Source organism: Camponotus floridanus, unplaced genomic scaffold, assembly GCF_003227725.1.
Source record: "Camponotus floridanus strain SB8 unplaced genomic scaffold, Cflo_v7.5 scaffold26, whole genome shotgun sequence".
Classification (NCBI taxonomy): Eukaryota; Metazoa; Arthropoda; class Insecta; order Hymenoptera; family Formicidae; genus Camponotus; species Camponotus floridanus.
In genome coordinates this window covers 1,676,826-1,694,937 of record NW_020229392.1, presented here as the reverse complement: position 1 = coordinate 1,694,937, position 18,112 = coordinate 1,676,826, and the positions used below count along the sequence as shown (strand labels likewise).

At 32.1% G+C, this 18,112-nt stretch overlaps 5 protein-coding genes across 7 annotated transcripts; 1 reads left to right on the top strand and 4 right to left on the bottom strand.

Annotated features, from left to right (window-relative positions):
- Positions 1-93: 93 nt before the first annotated feature.
- On the bottom strand, positions 94-2,239 carry LOC105250626 (trafficking protein particle complex subunit 12). The gene is made up of 2 exons (XM_011256814.3): positions 2,010-2,239; positions 94-1,942 (listed from the first exon to the last, which is right to left on the bottom strand). The coding sequence occupies exon 2, from the start codon at positions 1,861-1,863 to the stop codon at positions 274-276; it is 1,590 nt and encodes a 529-aa protein (XP_011255116.1). The 5' UTR covers positions 1,864-1,942; positions 2,010-2,239; the 3' UTR covers positions 94-273.
- A 479-nt stretch (positions 2,240-2,718) lies between these two features.
- On the top strand, positions 2,719-4,749 carry LOC105250627 (nucleoporin NDC1). The gene has a single exon (XM_011256815.3). It carries the CDS (start codon positions 2,965-2,967, stop codon positions 4,699-4,701), a length of 1,737 nt encoding a protein of 578 aa, XP_011255117.1. The 5' UTR covers positions 2,719-2,964; the 3' UTR covers positions 4,702-4,749.
- A 545-nt stretch (positions 4,750-5,294) lies between these two features.
- LOC105250628 (WD repeat-containing protein 36) lies at positions 5,295-8,573 on the bottom strand. The gene is made up of 3 exons (XM_011256816.3): positions 6,824-8,573; positions 6,476-6,753; positions 5,295-6,149 (listed from the first exon to the last, which is right to left on the bottom strand). The coding sequence occupies exons 1-3, from the start codon at positions 8,355-8,357 to the stop codon at positions 5,295-5,297; spliced, it is 2,667 nt and encodes an 888-aa protein (XP_011255118.1). The 5' UTR covers positions 8,358-8,573.
- Positions 8,574-9,218: 645 nt separating this feature from the next.
- Positions 9,219-12,563, bottom strand: LOC105250631 (estradiol 17-beta-dehydrogenase 8). 3 transcript variants are annotated; one of them, XM_025409370.1, is made up of 7 exons: positions 12,389-12,563; positions 11,757-11,943; positions 11,573-11,674; positions 10,463-10,682; positions 10,180-10,296; positions 9,551-9,926; positions 9,219-9,474 (listed from the first exon to the last, which is right to left on the bottom strand). In XM_025409370.1, the coding sequence occupies exons 4-7, from the start codon at positions 10,500-10,502 to the stop codon at positions 9,258-9,260; spliced, it is 750 nt and encodes a 249-aa protein (XP_025265155.1). In that variant the 5' UTR covers positions 10,503-10,682; positions 11,573-11,674; positions 11,757-11,943; positions 12,389-12,563; the 3' UTR covers positions 9,219-9,257. The 3 variants fall into 3 exon arrangements, with proteins under 3 accessions (XP_025265155.1, XP_025265156.1, XP_019882912.1); XM_025409371.1 differs by having other exon boundaries at positions 11,573-11,659; XM_020027353.2 differs by lacking the exons at positions 10,463-10,682; positions 11,573-11,674; positions 11,757-11,943.
- A 997-nt stretch (positions 12,564-13,560) lies between these two features.
- Positions 13,561-14,807, bottom strand: LOC112638186 (estradiol 17-beta-dehydrogenase 8-like). The gene is made up of 4 exons (XM_025409338.1): positions 14,768-14,807; positions 14,485-14,601; positions 13,873-14,248; positions 13,561-13,797 (listed from the first exon to the last, which is right to left on the bottom strand). Exons 1-4 carry the CDS (start codon positions 14,805-14,807, stop codon positions 13,581-13,583), a joined length of 750 nt encoding a protein of 249 aa, XP_025265123.1. The 3' UTR covers positions 13,561-13,580.
- Between the last annotated feature and the right edge of the window lie 3,305 nt (positions 14,808-18,112).

Sequence of the window (18,112 nt, the reverse complement as noted above, 5' to 3'; positions counted from 1 at the left end):
TAAAGATATAAGAGAATTAAATATTTAACAAAGTCAGTTATTAAAATCGAAGGCAAGAAAATTCAATTTAAAATAATTTTCTCAATTTTCTTATAAAGAAAATTACTGTTGTACTAAAGCTTACAATCCTATTATATTTGTACATATTTTAATACACATTTTAATTAACTAGATAACCAAATTTATAATTTATTTTCTCTCTCCAAGAGAATAACGAGCTCAGGTCTCAAGATGTAACATTAACATTAACAGTGACAATATTCATGACTAATGTTACATAGCTAATTTTAGACACTGAATATCGGCTGCGTCACCCTTGTATCTATTTAGCTGCCGCAATAGATGCAATTTCGGTTGCTTGCAATGCGTCGTATGTAACTCGTACGATGTACACATGTTCAATAAAATGGGCTCTTGCAGACTTCTCAAAGGATTTCTATTGACGACGCTCTCAAACAACCACACAGCTGCTTTCAATTGGCCAGTATACAACAAACACACTGCCATGTTATTAGTCAACATTACATTGGACGGATCCATCGTCGATGCCGATTGAAAGTAGTTGTAGGCTTCTTGAAAGGCATTTTGTGCAACTGCCATTAATCCGCTGTCCACCAATTCTCGGACACTCGTTGTCTTCTCTTCCTTATTACTGCGAACGAGAAACTTTTCCGCCGCCGAGACGTCGCCGAGGAACAAATGCACCCTTCCTATGGCCGATTTCAAAATACCTAGCTGCTCTGTAGTCCAATCAGGTAGCTTACATAGATCTTCCAGTATCTCTATCGCAAGAATATAATTTCTCATACCAATGGCACAATTAACAATGGAAATAAGGATCCTGGATTTTCTGGCTGTCCACAGTTTTACGGCCTCGCGCTGATCAGATTCACTGATCTTCACGTGTGTTCCTTCACCGCTAAGACCGGCATGGAAATTGGCTATAATCTGATGGACGGTCGCTAAAAGTTTATACAAATTATCTAACGCTTGTTTCGCTTTATCGTAATACGAGGGAATCTCTGCCAACAATAATCTGAAAGCAAACGATGCCATAGATCCTGGTCTGGTGCCGTACAATTCTGGATAGAAGGTGAAATACATGTCGGGTTTATCGAGATTACCGAACGGCTTCGATTCGTTTTCTAATACATCCATCTGCCTCAATTTGACCAACAGCGAGAGTCTCGTATACCAGAGCTGTAAAGAATGAGGGGTATGTTTGCTAGGTTGATTAATCTTGCCATAGCCTTGGGCATAGATAGCTAATAGTCGGCCAGACAGATTGACCGCCGCTCGGTAGCAACCGGCTTGTATCAGATTCCTCAAACCGCGTTCATCTTGTGTCACATCAGATGCTGTGAGCACATTTCGATGGATGTTCTCATCCTCGCCCAAAAAGTGGATAGATGCATTCTTGATCAAATCTGGCATATCGCCCTGTACGGCCAGTCCAGGCATAGTGAGATTCTCACGATCCAGGTGATTGGCGCCAGCTGTGGAGGTCGCGATAGAGCGTAGTATCTTTCGCGTATGATCCGATGGTATCCAGGCATCTCGATGTGCGTCGCTCAACGCGTTGTGCTCTACTCGATCAATCGTCGCGTCCAGCAGCAAAGGCGTAGAAGTTCGCAGAGTATCTGTATCGAATGAGCTCGTTGATGCGACATCAGAAAAAGGACCGTAGTCTGAAACTAGACCTACAGGAATTGATTGTACATCGAAGAAGTCGGATCTTGTAGGCAAGACGACTTCATCAAAGATCGCAGGCATTGCGTTGTTGAAATAACATTTCATATCCATATCTCTGCCCTCTGTGTCTTCGTCTTTTGATTTAGACATCATCGCGTTCTCTTCCGTCATATCCTTCTCCTTCTCTATTGGATTATGACGAAATTATTTTATTCCAAACGTGTATTTACTAGCTAAAGAATTCTAATTTCTGAAAAAAAAAAATTATTGTTAAACTTAATAATTGTCAAATTTAAGAAGTAAAAAGATTTTTTTACCTGCAGATAAGTATTCTTTTTTTCCAGTGTTTTTATCTTCTATCTCAATTTTCAAAATTGCCAGTGATATATTTCATCTCATTCTATCTGAACTATTAGAATTCTAGTTAGTTAGTAGAAGTTATTATTAATGAAAATGTAAGATTACTAAATTGAAAAATAAATAAGATTATCAAATTGAGGTTATCAGTGTCCTATGTCAAACTTGATTTAAAATTCAGATAGAGGTGCTAGAACAAGTGTTGCGAATCTCTATAAGATTTTCATTGCACAAGCGTGAATGGCCGCATTCAGCGGACTCAACCGTTAAGAAGCAATCGAATATGATTGGTCTCTACTTTCAGGTCCGACCAATCAGCATCGAGTTACATCGGAAAATCTAGTAATGTTGCCCAATTGTTGAGTCCGCTGAATGCGGCCAATGTCATCGAATGGCTGCATTCAGCGAATTCAACCGCTAAGTAATAATCGAACATGATTGGTTTCCACTTTCAGATTCGGCCAATCAGCGTCGAATTACATCGGGAAATCTAGTAATGTTACTCACTCCATTTTAGAGACTTTAGTCCCGATCTACAATAGGTAATTTAAGCCCTAAGCCTTAAGAAATTGACCAATTACAGTCGAGTATTCTCTTCATACTTGACTGTGATTGGTCAATCTCCTAAGGCTTAAAGCTTAAATTGCCTATTGTAGATCCGGCCTTACAGACATCAAAGGTGTCGATATTGTCGACAGAAAGTTGCGCTATTCAAGATACTGTGATTATGGCATTTTGAATTTCTATACGAAAAATGTTGTCTAATCTAATAGTCGGCAAAAGGAAGCGAGGAAGTTGTGATATATAACGTTATACCACACGAAGAAGTTTCATCTACGCGGAGCACTGTAGGAAACGTGGAATCAAGATTTACTGAGGAGATTTGTTCTCGTGAAGGTTAACCGGTCCTCGAAGATGATCGAAATTGACAAAAAGGATTGCAAAAAACTTTTGACGCGGCGAATGTTGCTGGCTGTCGTCTCAAGCATAACATTGCAATTTTTTCTAGTCTGCTGCCTCATCCTATTTACAAACCTGAGCACTGATTACGTACATTGGCTTCAAAACACGTGGAGAACTGTAATATCACTACGAATGTGGATTTATCTCGGCATTCTCGCCGCAGTGATCTCTTTACAGGGTGTTTTCTGCAGCAAAATTTATCTCCACAATCCACCATATTATAAGAGCAGATTTGCCAAATTATGTGCGACTCTTACAGTTCAAAACTTAAGTTTAAAAGCCTCGTATATCGTCATGGGTGGCATTTTAACCTGGTCGCATTTGTCATTAAAAGGAGGAATGTACAGTTCTTTGACTGCAGATTGTAGTATCATATATGGAACATGTTTGGTGGAGGAATATTATTTTTTGCTGTTCAGTGGTTTATGGAGTGGATTATATTTCTCCGTAAAGACTAATGACTCTATGAAGTATTTCCGATTTCCCATTATAACACAGTTTAAATTTTTCCGGCTGCGACAAGGAATTTATGCTATGCTTCCAAATCTAATGATTTCCTCCATGTGGTCGGCTGTGTATTATATGACTATTTATTACTTTCTGGGATCATACTGTCGTGCAGCACTATTGTCAATGATTTCTATACAAACAGAAGTTGAACCTTTGGACAATATGTCTAGATTGCTAAATCTGACATTAATATTGCACTTGTGGCTTCATCAATTCATATTCATACTGACAATAAGCAGCACTTACTTGTTATTTGAAATATATCTAACTGAATGGATTTCATTTAAATTTAGTTCGAGTGGTGTCTATAATGGTGATGCTTCAGAATTAACACTTATTGAGGCGCTAGCAATGGACAAGATACCGATAATACAACACTTGGGTTATTTAGATTTAGTTACCTTAGCCCAAAAGGAGAAAATGAGAAGAGGAATATTATTTACACTCAGTCAACCAGGTGGTCATCCATACAATTGGAATTGCATTGTGCAAAAGTGCATTGATCTTCTTAAGAAATTCTCTTCTGATTTCAACGCTATATCCATGAAACCTCAAGAGCAACAATTCTGTTATAGTACAAATGTATTGACAACAAGAATTGCACCTGTACGACCTGCACAAAAAGAGCATATATATCATATGCGGAAGTTAGTACCAGATGTAACACCAGTGCCATCAATAGAAGTAGATACAAAAGAAGCTCCTTATAGTGGCATGTTTATTCAAAAGTTTATTAAACAAAAACGAGAAGCCTTTGTAGCATATTTGCTTTCCAAACCACTTATTAATTATATCTTTGGTGAACAAGACGATAATAAAATCCGTTATGTATTACTTAATGGACAACTAGTGATTTGGGCAGCTGAAGCTATTTCATCATTATCGGTGTTTTCGCTCAGTGAAGATTCTTATGGTGTTGTACAAAAAGATGTGCCCAACATTATCAATACTTTGTTGTCAGTGAAGCAGGTTCTGGACAAATTGCAAAAATCAGCTGTATTAGCAAGAAAAATTCAAACTGATGATAAATTAACTAAAGAAATTTGTACCTCTTTACGAAGTGCGATCAAACGTAGTCTATATAGAATTATTACAAACTTTGAACCGTATGTCAATGATTTATCCCTTGAATCACTGACAATTGAACAATTGCAAAGCTTTCTTAATTATAAGGAATAATTTATAAATATTAATATCAACAGTGTGAACATGTTTTTATATAAACTTATCTTTCTATAAAATACTGCATAATTGAAAGAACAATTTTTTTTTTCATTTAATTATTGTTACTGCAGCTTCAATATAAATTCTTTTTTATATTTTTTATATTCAGAGAATGATAAAATATTAAAAAAAGAAATATTTGCATTAAAATATATTTTACTAGGGAAATATTGAGTTCTATGTATAGAGATACAAATATGCACAGGAACAGCACAAAAATCTGTTGTTTGTTGTATGGATATTTTTTCAATATTAATCTGTAATATAAGTATGTCCATAATAAATCGATATTTTTTTCTAAAAAAGAACTTTTATATCACATTTCATTTGTAAATTTTAAATTTAAAAGTTGTATGTTACATAAAAACATAAAAATTACTAATTTATTAAAATTACTAATGTATGTGAGTATAATGAAACATTTCGACTTATTATGTTTATTCCTAGTTATTAAAAATATTTACACGATATTTACATAATATATGGATAATATTCATATATATATATATATATATATATATATATATATATATATATATTATATTATATTATATTTTTTTTAATTTTTGTACAACACTTAAATTATAAAATAATTTCTCCCGTAATATAAGCCAATTTTTCTTTTGCGCCTCTTGGATCTTCCGAAGATGATCTTGTAGCGTCTCGTTTTCTGATATCGCGGTACCATGCCACTTTAAGAATACTGCCAAGTAAGCTTGCGACAATTCGAAGTTTGTCTGTTGTTTCATCATGTAATAAAGCATTTTCATGAATTGCAATATCAACAATTCCGCGGAGCTCTCGTCTAGAGATAATGACTGAATCTCGAAATCGATGTCGCCAGGATTCATCGCTTTCAATTTTTCTATCACTTCTGAAAAATTGTCACTCGTACTGGTCGATTGTAAACTTTTATTAAATGATGTCAGATTTTGTAAAGCGGAATGTGAAGTTTCGGTCTTGTCGGCAATTTTAACGTCCGAGAAATCAAAACGTAATTGCAATGACGGAATCGTAGGCAAGAAGAATGGCGCCGTCTCAGGAGCTTTTGGCGGCTGTTGCGGCTTGTTTCGCTTTTTAATAATATCGATGTCAAGTATATTTCGCCATCTCGACTGAGCCACGGCAGACATAGTTATGAGATCATTATCGAGCTGATCAGGAGATGTATAATCTGGCTCCGTGGCGACGACATCGTTTTCATCAACTTGCTCCTCGATTTCGACAGAAGAGCCGGGAAGTAACACTTCGGGTATCATATCGTCTTTACTGATGGCCTTCAACGATACATGCGAATAAAGCATACGATTCGACCACAAGAAGATCCCCATGTTACGTACATGTGCGGTCGCAAGAAATTCGGCTGTCGGAGAGAAATTTAGAGATATACAAGCTTCAGGAACCTATAAAAAAATGCTTATAATTAAAAAATGCTTATAATAAAAAAATGTTTATAATTTACATATTTTTGAGATGCACTATTTGTTAATTTAATATAAAAAAAATCAGATGATACGAAAGTAACTTTCGTAAAGAATATTACAAGAATTCAAAATAAAACTTTAAAATCAATCATGTATATATAGATATTTAAAAAATTTTTATGTTTTAGATCTTTTGAATTCTTTAAGGATTTCCGTTGTTTGTATTATATTTTTATCTACTAAAATATATATATGATTAAGATCTTTCTTGATAATTCTCATAATATAATATTAAGAGATCAAACCTGAAAGATATCTATTAAATGTGAAGATGGTATATCCCAAGTGCGTATTGTGCAATCCATGGATGCTGTGATTAACCACCTGGAATCAGGATTGAAACACGCATCCGTTACTCGTCCCTCGTGTCCTCGAAAATGTCGAACTATTTTTCTTGTATCCAGATCCATTAATACAATATCAAAATTTTCTAAAGCTACAGCTACGAGGGAATTCTCATTGTGATATCGTATCCATTCGATCGATTCTTCTAACGTTAATATCGTCCTTGCCGTTGTCATACCTGTGATAATAAAAATATTACTAGAATATATTTAAAGAAAAAATATAATTTTTTTAAATAATATAGATACCTTTCCCAGGTTTAAAATCCCAAAATTTGATTTTCGCGTCTCTGCCAGCACTGATGAGAGTTTGATTCAAATCGTCAACCATGACGCCTTTAACAGGTCCCTCGTGAGCACCGTTCTCGTCCCCATAGGATGCTCTATGGATTCCAGATTGAATATTAAATCTATCAATGTGACCCGTGTTGTAACCGATCACAACAAAGTTTCCGCATCTCGTTAAACATAAGCTGGTCGCGCTGGCATTGTAATTATTTTTAAATCTCTCGGGAAGCAATTTAAGATCGCCCATCTTCTGCAGATGAGACGACCATGTAGTGACTACACCCAAGCCGGAATGAGTGGCGGCTATGTTGCACCATTCCTTCTCACGCGTTTCTTCAAACGCGAGCTCGGTTATCGGCGGCATTAATAACGGATCATCGACCGAGAGACTTTTCTTCTTAGATGCTTTCCTATTAAACGACGCTCTACCTAAACTCTTGTTCATTATCTCCGTAACAGTGGAAAACAGTCGAAGAGACGAATCACCACCTGTGGTCAATATATAATTGCCGTCATTCCCGTAAAATCGAACGATAGTCGGAGGTTCAGCGTGACCCTCTCTTATTCTTAAGAGTCTACCCGCTCCATCGGCCATATCGAATATCCACAGCTTTAGAGAATTGTCAGGCGAGGACGAAACCAATAGTGGTTCGTTCGGTATGTACCTCAGACCTGTAACAGCAGCATTATGGGCATGGCACAATTGACTCTCCACCGTACGTTGCTCCAAGTTCCAAAATACTATTTGACCGCCTAAACTGCCAGTTGCCATGATTGGATGGCCATCCGTACGGAAGTTGATGGATATAACCGGGCCCCAGTCTTGCACCAGTTCAAAGAGGGTCTCATCGTACTTGAGATTATGCAGAATAATTCGACCGTCATTCAAACCTATCGCGACCACGTCTATCGCAGGCGCTTGCTCCAACGCTGTCACGCTGCTCTGCCATCCTTTAAACGTGTAGATCATTTTCATAGATCTGATGTTCCATAGCTGCAACTGACCCTGTTCGCTACCTAGCAAGATTTTATTTATATAAGTATTAGGATGTATCAACGTGGTTATTTTGAAGACGTTATTGCTGAAGTTCAACTCCAATATTAAACTCTCGTCTTTGATGTCCCAAACTTTCAACGTGCTATTCTCATCGATAGAAAGCAGGTGAGCGCCAAACGGTAGAAGAATATGTACCGCGCAATCGTGACCCTTATACGTGTGTTTTAACTCCGTTCCTCTTCGCCACGCGTAGATATTATTCGCGCTGGCCGTGTACACGTGAAACGTGTCCGTAGCCAGGCACGTGATATCGTCGGCGTGCATGCCCGACACGCTCAATAGAGTAAAATGTTTACATCCATAAGTATGGAATTCTCGACCCACGCAAGTGACGAGGAGATGTTCCTTCCTTCTGAGGATGTACCTCGTCACCAGAGGTATGTGATTACTTACATATCCAAGGGCTCGATTTCGCGCGAATATCCTACTTTGCACCATTGTGTATTTCGATTAGAAAACCTCGGATTTTTTATTTTATCGAAAGTATTTTTAACACTATATTTATATATTAATTAGATAAATCTTTCATTAGATCAAATGCTTCTTTTTATGTGAACAAGATTAGGTTTATGAGGTTATCAGTTGTGCTCTACGTGCGACGCTCCACGTGCGGCGATTCCCGTGGCGGTTATATTCAAGAATGAAGAATTTTCAAGAATACTCATTGAATAAAGAATACTCATTGAATAAAGAATACTAGAGAGGATCATGAGTCTAGAGGAATTCCGTGCGCGCGCATGCGCGACCGTGGGTGCTTTCCATTTAGCGACCAGAGAAAAGACCTGAGAGATGTTAAGGTGCAATTTCATTGACGCTAAAAAGCGTCAACCATTGGTTAAGGTGCGGCCTCATTGACGCTAAAAAGTAGCGTCAACCATTGGTTGAACAAAGAGGTAAGTATAGTTGCTTCATTGTTCAACCAATGGTTGACGCTACTTTTTAGCGTCAATGAGGCCGCATCTTTAAACAATGAAGCAACTACTTACTTCTTTGTTCAACCAATGGTTGACGCTAAAAAGTAGCGTCAATCATTGGTTGAATGAAGAAGCAACTACTTACTTCTTTGTTAAACCAATGGTTGACGCTAAAAAGTAGCGTCAACCATTGGTTGAACAAAGAAGTAAGTAGTTGCTTCTTTGTTCAACCAATTGTTGACGCTACTTTTTAGCGTCAATGAAATTGCACCTTCATTGTTTAACCAATGGTTGATGCTACTTTTTAGCGTCAATGAAATTGCACCTTTTTACATATATATATAAATGTATAATTCTTAATCAATAATCTATTTATATGGTACTAATATATATGTATACACAAATAATAAAACTTAATTCAATTCTAAATCAATCCTCCAGTAACTTCAATAGAGGCTCCATTTATGTAAGAACTTCTATCAGAAGCTAAAAACACGATAACCTCTGCTACTTCTTCTGGCTTTCCAAATCTTTGTAATGGTATATTGTTTATATGCATTTCCCTAGCTTCCTCAGATATATGTGAAATCATAGGAGTGTCTATAAAACCAGGCAATACTGCGTTTACCCGAATTCCAAATCTGTAGAATACATAATACAGTTACATGTTAGCAAACTTTCTAAATAAAATAATCAAGATATATATCTAATACATACTGTCCCAACTCCAATGAAGCGCTCTTTGTCATAGCTATCACTCCAGCTTTTGACGCGTTATAAGTACTATATCCAACGTATCTACCATTAGCAGCAATCGAACTTATATTGATAATTGAGGAATTTGTGTTTGCATTTCCCTCCATCAACATATTGACAGCAATTTGCGTCACTAAAAAGGTACCTTTTAAATTGACATTAATGACATCATCAAAATTACTGTCATCGGGTTTCATCAAAAACATTTTTCGCACGATGCCTGCCGAATTAACAATGATAGTAGGAGGCTTTAAATATTGCTTCACGACATCTTTAAACGCAGTTTTGACACTGTTTCGATCCTCAACATTAATATGCAATGCAATATGTTCAGTACCTGCAAACAAAAGTATACATGATACAGAGTTCATTTTCAGATGCATACATTTGCTATATAGCATATTAATGATCATAAAATAGAATTAATTAATGAGAGAAATAAATATAATCTCAATAAACTATAACATTTCAATGTTAAGCATATGAAAATGAACTCTGTATCAGTTTCAAAAAAAAAAAAAAAAAAAAAAATATATATATATATATATATATATATATATATATATATATATACATGTATATATATAAACCTTCTAAAAAGGCAACAGTTTCCTGAGCAGTTGTGATATTCTGATCGGCTGCGACAACGTTTGCGCCTTCACGAGCTAAAACTCGACATACTTCTCTTCCGATGCCGCTTCCAGCACCTACCACAGAATCGAGGAACAACTAATAAGATTACGCGTTACTTAGACATTTTAATAATCTAACACATTTTTGCTAAATAACGATTCCTCTGAACAAATTTTGCTATTTATTTCTACGGAATAAAAATCTGATTAAATTAAATTAATTAAAAAAGTATCCACGAACCGGTAACAAGTGCCAGCTTTCCAGCTCTGAGTATCGACATTTTGAAACAGACTATGGTTTAAAACAGACTATGGTTTAAAACAGACTATGGTCCTCAGGTAGCACATATTCGTTTCAAAAACGTTTCACAAATTTTTAAAATGTTTCATAATCGACTCTTGATAACATTTTTGATAGTTAAAATGTCCATTTAAAGAACATTAAGAGATAAGTTTTTTTTCTGATAAAAAAAACGTTTAAAAACCGTTAAAATATGTTCATATATTTTTTCTTTTATTTTTTTCTTTTATTCAAACGTTTGTTTTTTTATGGAATTAATAAAACAGTGCATTCATACATACTCTCTAAAAATGAATCATTATATTATAACTGAAAACAGTAAACAGAGTCACTGATACAGAAGTTATAAGTTATTATAGAGCTGTGAATCAATAATATTTCACTGAAAGAATTAATAATATTGCCTGTTTTAATCAGTAATATTAATTTATCTACTTCGTATAAAATTAAAAATTTTATTTATATTTACATGCATATTAGAACATGAATGTTAAATAGATGATGATTTATTTTACATCTTTAATATATAATGAACAGATCATTTTCGTTTATTCGCCGAACATTTACTTATCCGACTTATAAAATCGATTTAATATCTAAAGTTCTTCTATTGAGATTATATCAGAAATTAAAACGAAGTGATACTTTTAATTTTATCTGTTGGCCTTTGCAAGCTTTATACATATAATTCTCTGACTAAAACTTAAGTACGAGAAAAAAAGCACATCGTAGCGATAAATAAATGAACTAGTGATTACTCACTTTACAGTGAAATTTTATTTCCACTGACTATAATTAATGAGATATAAGATAAAGTAACAAAAATAAACATTTCTACTAGTGTATATATATAAAATTATTACAAAAACTATATTAATTTCTATTTAAAAATATGTATATGAATAAGATCACTAAGAATCAGTATTTCATTGATCTGTAGTAGAAACGCTTATTTTTTTGTTATTTTACCTTATATATATATATATATATATATATATATATATAACTTTCTAAATAAAATAATCAAGATATCCTATATCTAATACATACTGTCCAAACTCCAATGAAGCGCTCTTTATCATAGCTATCACTCCAGCTTTTGACGCACTATAAGTACTATGTCCAACGTATCTACCACTAGCAGCAATCGAACTTATATTGATAATTGAGGAATTTGTGGTTGCATTTCCCTCTATTAACGTTTTAACAGCAATTTGTGTTACTAAAAAGGTACCTTTTAAATTGACATTAATGATATCATCAAAATTACTGTCATCGAGTTTCATCAAAAACATTTTTCACAGGATGCCTGCAGAATTAACAATGATAGTAGGAGGCTTTGAAAATTGCTTCACAACATCTTTAAATACAGCTTCGACACTGTTTCGATCCTCAACATTAATATGCAATATGTTCGGTACCTGCAAAAAAAATATACATGATACTGAGTTTATTTTCAGATGTTTACAACATTTTCTATATAGCAAATTAATGATCACAACATTTTTTATATAGCAAATTAATGATCATAATATGGAATTAGTTATTGAGAGAAATAAATATAATCTCAATAAACTATAAAATTTCAATGTTAAGCATATGAAAATGAACTCTGTATCAGTTTCAAAAATATATTTTATATATATATGTATATATATATATATAATCTCTTCCGATGCCACTTCCAGCACCTGCAATAGAATTGTTAAAGTGCAAATAAGATTACGCGCTACTTTGCATTTTAGTATTCTAATTTAACGCATTTTTGCTGAGTAATGTTTACTCGGATAAATTTTGCTATTTATCTCTCCAGAACCAAAATAAAAATCCGATTAAACTAAATTAAATAAAAAAAGATCCACGAACCGGTAACAAGTGCCAGTTTTCCAGCTACGAGTATCGACATTTTAAAACAAAGATTACGATTTAAACGGTAGAGCACTCGTCTCATCAACAGACCAAACAGACACTGTTGAAATCTACGATGAACTTGTATGGTAGAGGAAGATACGCTTGCTTATCGAAAGATTTTCTGATAAGATTTTGATAAATTATTACGCATTGTACCACTATATGAGTCAAATATCAATTGAAAGTGCGTAAACAACGCAAAAAATGAAAGATGTATATATAGAAAATTGATTTAACGTAAGAGCATCTAAATAACGCCAGATATTAGGCATGATTTTGAAGGATTATAAATGAGAATCCGCATTAAACCTCAAACACTTCTACAAGAAGAATGACATGAAAACGTTTCCGAAACACTTCCATATTGATAAGGTTGTCAATTCTCGAATTAATTTCTATTTTCCGCTTTTTACAAAGGAGCACAAAAAAACGATCGTTGAAAATGGTTGTAGAGTTCACAAAATACAATAAGTGTAAATATAAAGAGATTATTGAAGAGAAGAAAAAGATGCATTATAAAGCACACAACAAGTTTAAAAGAAAAAGGAAGTAATATTAATTATGTAAGACATTTTATGTGCTTAAAAAATGTGTGTAAAAATATTTACATAATTTTATATTTTTATTTTTAATATTATAAAAATATAATACCAAATATATATATTATACATACACCAATAAAACAAAAACACCAAAATATAATAGCAAATATGTGTGCATACATCAATTTCCCTAAAAAATATATATTAATATGCAAAAAAATATTAATATGTATGTTTAAAGATTGCTTCACATGAATTCCTTCCAAATTCTCGACAAAATTCAGAATGGAATTTTATATAATTATATTTTTCTTTATATTGTAATATATAATTTCATGAAAAATATAAAAAAACAATAAAAAAAAAAAAATATCGATATATACGAAATATACATATATCAAAATATGAGAATATGTAAAATGTAAAATTATAAATGAAATTCTATAATTTTGTCGCGAATTCAACAGATCACTATAAAAAAGCAAGCTTTTTACACACATATATATATATATATATATATATATATATATATAATTCTTGATTAATAACCTATTTATATGGTACTAATATATATGTATACTCGAATAATAAAACTTAATTCAATTCTAATTCAATCTTCCAGTAACTTCAATAGAGGCTCCATTTATGTAAGAACTTCTATCAGAAGCTAAAAACACGATAACCTCTGCTACTTCTTCTGGCTTTCCAAATCTTTGTAATGGAATATTTTTTATATGCATTTCCCTAGCTTCCTTAGATATATGTGAAGTCATAGGAGCGTCTATAAAACCAGGAAATACTGCGTTTACACGAATTCCAAATCTGTAGAATACATAATACAGTTACATGTTAGCAAACTTTCTAAATAAATAATCAAGATATATATCTAATACATACTGTCCAAACTCCAATGAAGCGCTCTTTGTCATAATTATCACTCCAGCTTTTGACGCGTTATAAGTACTATATCCAACGTATCTATCATTAGCAGCAATCGAACTTATATTGATAATTGAGGAATTTGTGGTTGCATTTCCCTCTATCAACATTTTGACAGCAATTTGCGTCACTAAAAAGGTACCTTTTAAATTGACATTAATGACATCATCAAAATTACTGTCATCGAGTTTCATCAAAAATATTTTTCGCACGATGCCTGCCGAATTAACAATGATAGTAGGAGGCTTTGAATATTGCTTCACGACATCTTTAAACGCAGTTTTGACACTGTTTCGATCCTCAACATTAATATGCAATGCAATATGTTCAGTACCTGCAAACAAAAGTATACATGATACAGAGTTCATTTTCAGATGCATATATTTGCTATATAACATATTAATGATCATAAAATAGAATTAATTATTGAGAGAAATAAATATAATCTCAATAAACTATAAAATTTCAATGTTAAGTATATGAAAATGAACTTTGTATCAGTTTCAAAAATATATTTTATATATATATATATATATATATATATATATATATACATGTATATATATAAACCTTCTAAAAAGGCAACAGTTTCCTGAGCAGTTGTGATATTCTGATCGGCTGCGACAACGTTTGCGCCTTCACGAGCTAAAACTCGACATACTTCTCTTCCGATGCCGCTTCCAGCATCTATCACAGAATCGAGGAACAACTAATAAGATTACGCGTTACTTAGACATTTTAATAATCTAACACATTTTTGCTAAATAACGATTCCTCTGAGCAAATTTTGCTATTTATTTCTTCGGAATAAAAATCTGATTAAATTAAATTAATTAAAAAAGTATCCACGAACCGGTAACAAGTGCCAGTTTTCCAGCTACGAGTATCGACATTTCGAAACAGACTATGGTTTAAATGGTCCTCAGTATAAAAAAAATGGTCCTCACATATAAAAAAGGTAAAAAGGGCGCTAATTTTATGCGGCGCACACAATAAAATATTTTAATATATAATTATTATTATAATATGTCCTCCAAATTAATGATATGAAAAAATTGCGCTAAGAATAGAATCTTATGCGATAAGTATAGAATCTTATGCGAGAAGAATAGAATCTTATGTGATAATCTACTATTAAATCTTTCTGACATTATATATATAGACAATAATATCTATCCTAATAATGATAGAACATTTTTAACGAAGAAAAGAAAAGATACATTTCTCTCATCTAAATATATATTATTTAAATTAATTCGACGTTAAAAAAACGTATCGTCGTTGAATTACTATCGAAATCATTGCTTTCGGAAATTGCCAGGAAAACCTGGGATTAGTTCCAATCTTACAATGAAAATTCCCAATTTTCAACGGGACACCGAACTAGGGGAATAGATCTTACAAAAACTGAGAAACTAAGAAATAATTCTCCATGATGAAAATCGTTTCGACTCCTCGGCGATACGAGCCACGCAACTTTCGTTAACATTTACCTAACGAACAAAACAACGATAATTCTTTTATTAAAACGATAATCTCGTTTAAGAACGCGAAAAAGAACGCAAGGAAAACACGTGTTTTTGCAATGGTGTTTTCGCAATGGTAATTTATTAATTTATTTATGAATATTTTCCGATACGAAAAAAAAATTTGTAAATACAAATAACTGAAAAAACAAATTATTAAATTCATAATTAACTGGCGATTCTATAATATCGAAGATGTTAAATTTTGTGAAGCTAATATTTAATCGTTGATTTATCACATCGAATCTTCACTTTCTTATTTGACATTTCTTTATATTTAATTAGCAATATTTAGAAATATTATCTGACGAGAGGAACAGCGCTAAAATTCTTCTGTTAAAATGATAATCTTGTATAAGGACGCGAAGAGAACGTGGAAAGAACACGGTATTTTCTTAATCATAATTTAATAATTTATTTTAAGAATATTCAGTTCCGCGCGATATGGAATTCATAAATAAATAAAGCGGAAAGCATATCATTAAATTTATAATAATTGACTCGCGTTTCTGTAATGAAGGCATCCGTTAAATTTTATAATGCTTATATTTAATCATTAATTTAGCTTTAGCATCGAATTTTTACATTTTATAAAAAAATTTTTCGAATTTATTAATGACTCTTTGACTTAAAAATACAAAGTGTTACTCTTTTATGAATATTCCAAAAATATGTACTACAGAAACAAATACTTTAATTTAATGAATTACTATTATATTAATTACTATTATGTAATCATTATACGTATACTTTCGATAATTTTTCGTGTAATTTTGCATAAGAATTTACAATCGTAAATACAATTTTATATAATATAATTATAGTCATAATTGTATTGTATTTTATAATTAAAATACCAATGTTAGATTATAATACAATTATAATTATTTATAATTTACAATTTACAATTTACAAATTTATGATGCTATCAATATCAAATAATATCAATATCAAATAATATTCCATTTATTCAAATATTTAATAACATCAATATAATAATTTCATATTGATAGCATTAACATTTGGATTTAATATTATATTTGATTTAATACGCATATATTTTTAAGTTTTAAAATAAAATATAACATGTTAAGATTTCTTAAACGTTAATAATTATGCAATTATTTCTTTAATATTTCTGAAAATAATTTTGATAATATAAATTTCACTTTTAAAACATTTTTATTTTTAAAACATGTTACATTTATTTTTACAACGTTTTTAAAAATAAATTCAACTTAATTAAAATAATTTAAATTTACCTCTAGGATTATTGAAATATTAAAAGAAAGAATGAATCTTTCTTAATAGCCCTAACAACCCTATTATTAAAGAATTCTAATAATTTTAATAGTTCTAACAACCCTACTATTATAGAATTCTAATGATATTAAGAGCCCTAACAACCCTAATATTAATAGAAGAATTCTAATGATTTTACTTAATAGCCTTAACAACCCTATTTCCTGATTAACTAAAATTATTCGAGATTTGAGGGACCTATCTCTAATCATCACCTCATCTAATCATCTATATATTTTAGTCACCTAACCGCGTGCCCTAACCGCGTGCCCTAACCGCGTACTCTAACAGTATTCCTCAGGCCAGTTGAACCTACCTTTCGTTGATCTTGGCCTTTCTTTCTCGATCTCTAATCAGAGATCGAAGAAGATAATTACTCCTTCTTATGACTCCTTCTTATAATTACCGGCAAAAGAGCGTGAAATATTTACGCTCATTTAGTAACGATCGTTCGATTTCACGATCGTTCGTTAAATATTGAATATAACTTTATTTTAACTGAAATAAAACCAAATTACTACATATTTCTATAAATTATATTTTATAATAAAATATAAAATTAATGTGTGTATTTATCATATTATAAATTATTTAATTAATTAATTATTTAGCTTTATATTCAGTTAAAGTAAAGTTTAAAAACAATATCTACAAACAAATTCTACGATGGATGAGCTGTGAACAATTGGAAGATAAGTGCGTATTATAAGAATAAATTAGCATCAAATATTTATAACATTGATAAAAGTTAATGCGTGTTTTTTATTTAATAAATTAGACAAAGGTTTTACAACAAAATCTTTTCTTGATCTATTCTTTTTTTAATTAATATTTCAATAAATTTTCGGAATAGATGCAAAACGCAAGTTCAAAAGAACTTATTAAAATTATTTAATTTAATTTATTTAATTTAATCCATCCTAGCTCATCCATTTTAAGGCAACGAATTTATCTACAATCTATAATATACATCTACATCTACATCTGCAATCTCTATGAATCCGTTACCTTAAAGTTAAATAAAAGTTTTTTTCACTCACCGGCACTGATGCGCAACAGCGGAGTTGATATTGAAGCTACGTTGTCTGTAACATACAAATATAAAATTCATTTATAATAATGCTCACAAAATTCAAATAATATTTAAAATAATTTTTATCACGCGGAATTTTATATCCGATGTGTAAAATAATAAGCAAATAAACACATATCGAAAAATTTTATAAATTTTTGAAACTGTTTTTTACTCCCGACTACTGCCAATCTAAGGTTGGCAAAAAGACGGAGGGAGCGTTTCAGTGAGCTCGGATTATTTGCCAGAAATATTCTCGATAACTATAACGTATTATAGTTCGATACTATCTTTTACA